This window comes from Dama dama, chromosome 19 (assembly GCF_033118175.1).
Source record: "Dama dama isolate Ldn47 chromosome 19, ASM3311817v1, whole genome shotgun sequence".
NCBI lineage: Eukaryota > Metazoa > Chordata > Mammalia > Artiodactyla > Cervidae > Dama > Dama dama.
Window position 1 is genome coordinate 63,746,964 of NC_083699.1, and position 2,916 is coordinate 63,749,879.

At 39.3% G+C, this 2,916-nt stretch overlaps 1 protein-coding gene across 1 annotated transcript; it reads left to right on the forward strand.

Annotated features, from left to right (window-relative positions):
* The first annotated feature begins 1,364 nt into the window (after positions 1 to 1,364).
* Positions 1,365 to 2,191, forward strand: LOC133073581 (large ribosomal subunit protein uL30). Its single transcript, XM_061167251.1, has one exon. The coding sequence runs from the start codon at positions 1,384 to 1,386 to the stop codon at positions 2,128 to 2,130; it is 747 nt and encodes a 248-aa protein (XP_061023234.1). The 5' UTR covers positions 1,365 to 1,383; the 3' UTR covers positions 2,131 to 2,191.
* The last annotated feature ends 725 nt before the right edge of the window (positions 2,192 to 2,916 follow it).

Sequence of the window (2,916 nt, forward strand, 5' to 3'; positions counted from 1 at the left end):
AAATCAGGAAAACTTTCTTATTTGTCCACGTAAAATAGAAAAGCTTCATGGCAAAAGCAAAACAAACAAACAAAAAGACACCAAAGTAAAGACAAAATACAAATGTCAAACTGGAAAAAAGAATTTGTAACATATCACAGACATAGGGCAAATTCCCTAACATACAAAGAGTGCCTAAAAGTTAAAACCAATAATCCAGTAGAAAAAAAAATGTGTACATATATATACACAATTCATTTTGTGCTTCTCACAAAAATGAAAAGATGCTCAACCTTGCTCATAAAAAAAAAGGAAACAAATTAAAACTACACTGAAGGTCCATCAGATCAGAACTACCTATCAGATCAGAAAAAAGTCCAAATCATAACAGCACAGTCTGCTATGGGAAAACAAGCAGTCTCCTATAATGCTCGTGGGATGCAAAAATAATATCATCCATGGAGACAAATTTATCATTATTTAACAAAATTTCATAAGAATACTTGATCCAGCAATGCTACTTCTAGGACTCTGTCTTAAAGATGCATGGCAAAATACAAATAAAATAATGTAGGTAATAGGTTATTCATTGGGCTTCCCTGGTATCTCAGCTGGCAAAGAATCTGCCTGCAATGCAGAAGACCCCGGTTTGATTCCTGGGTCAGGAAGTTCCCCTGGAGAAGGGTTAGGCTCACCACTCCAGTATTCCTGGCTTCCTTGGTGGCTCAGATGGTAAAGAATCTGCCTGCAATGCAAGAGACCTGGGGTTGATCCCTGGGTTGGGAAGTCCCCCTTGAGGAAGGCATGGCAACCCACTCCAGTATTCTCGCCTGGAGAATCCCATGGACAGACTGGCAGGCTGCAGTCCATGGGGTCGCAGAGAGTCAGACATGACTGAGCAGCTAAACACAAGCTATTCATTGGGGTGTTATTTTCAATACCGAAGACTGGAAATAACCCAAAAGTCCATTATTGGGGACTGCTTGTATAAATTATGGTACATCCACACAATGTAAGATAGCGTATTTATAGAAATGAATAAGTTGTTAAAAAGCAAAACTCTGAATGTTGATGTAGAATTATCTCCAGATATATATTGGTAAACAAGAAAGGCAACATGCAAAAAATAATTTATTGTTTATTGTAGTACTTTTAAACTTTTATTGTCACTGTATGCTATCCATAAACACACTACTGTACTGAAGGGGGGGAAATAAAAATTTTATGTAGCTATTTTTATCTTTGAAAAGAAACAATAAAAAAGCAAATTGGAAACTTTTTTTAAAAGGTTACCTCTGAGGGAGATAGGGAAGTGGATGGAGGAAGGGATGTAGTAGAGGTCAGACCTCAGCGAACATATCTTGTTAATAAAGTTTTGATTTTGGCTCTTTCCCGGCTGGAACCATGGAGGGTGCAGAAGAGAAGAAAAAGAAGGTTCCTGCTGTGCCAGAAACCCTTAAGAAAAAGCGAAAGAATTTCGCAGAGCTTAAGATCAAGCGCCTGAGAAAGAAGTTTGCCCAAAAGATGCTTCGAAAGGCAAGGAGGAAGCTTATTTATGAAAAAGCTAAGCATTACCACAAGGAATACAGGCAGATGTACAGAACCGAAATTCGAATGGCTCGTATGGCACGGAAAGCTGGCAACTTCTATGTACCCGCGGAACCCAAATTGGCATTTGTCATCAGGATCAGAGGTATCAACGGTGTGAGCCCAAAGGTTCGAAAGGTGCTGCAGCTCCTTCGCCTCCGGCAGATCTTCAATGGCACCTTTGTGAAGCTCAACAAGGCATCAATTAACATGCTGAGAATTGTGGAGCCATACATTGCATGGGGGTACCCAAATCTGAAGTCTGTAAATGAATTGATCTACAAGCGTGGTTATGGCAAAATCAACAAAAAGCGAATTGCCCTGACAGACAACGCATTGATTGCTCGATCTCTTGGGAAATACGGAATCATCTGCATGGAGGATCTGATTCATGAGATCTATACCGTTGGAAAACGTTTCAAAGAAGCAAACAACTTCCTGTGGCCCTTTAAATTGTCTTCTCCACGAGGTGGAATGAAGAAAAAGACCACCCATTTTGTAGAAGGTGGAGATGCTGGCAACAGGGAAGACCAGATCAACAGGCTTATTAGAAGGATGAACTAAGGTATCTACCAGGATTATTTTTGTAATCTGGTCCGTTAATAAACAATTGAAACAAAAAAAAAAAATAAAGTTTTGATTTTGGAACTATATAAATTTTAAAATAAAATTAAATCAAAATGTGCTTCATTTTGATGAATGTGAATCATTAGTGCTTCAAAACTGAAAATTGAAAGAAATAAGTGTAAGATTTCCCCAGTGGCTCAGTGGTAAGGAATCCACCTGCAATGCAGGAGACACAGGAGATGCGGCTTCGATCCCTGGGTTGGGAAGATCCCCTGGATAAGGAAGCGGCAACCCACTCCAGTATTCTTGCCTGGGAAATCCCATGGACAAGGAGCCTGCAGGCTACGGTCCATGGGGTCACAAGGAGTCGGACACGACCAAGCACACATGCATGCAGATACCCAACTGGCGGCATAATAACTTACAGAAAACTACTCAATTGACACCAAAACATTCTATCTGGAGTGTATACCTCCCTAGCAGATATATTCTAAAAGCAAAAAGAGTCACAAGAAATCAGTTTTCTTTCAGTACTCTTCTTGCTAATCATAATGCTAGTATTGCTATTTTTACTGAAGCACAATTGACTTACAATATTATATCATTTCCAAGTGTACAGCATCGTGATCCAATTTTTTACAGATCATACCATTTACATTTGTTACAAAATAATGGCTGCGTATTTCCCCGAGCTGTACAGTAAACTCTGTTGTTGACTTACTGCGCACATTGCTTTGTTACATACATTAGCTTGATTTTTTTAGATTCTACTTACAAGTGATT

Excerpts from the sequence above, each read along its gene's own strand:
- LOC133073581 (XM_061167251.1), top strand. The coding sequence starts at position 1,384 with ATGGAGGGTGCAGAAGAGAAGAAAAAGAAGGTTCCTGCTGTGCCAGAA.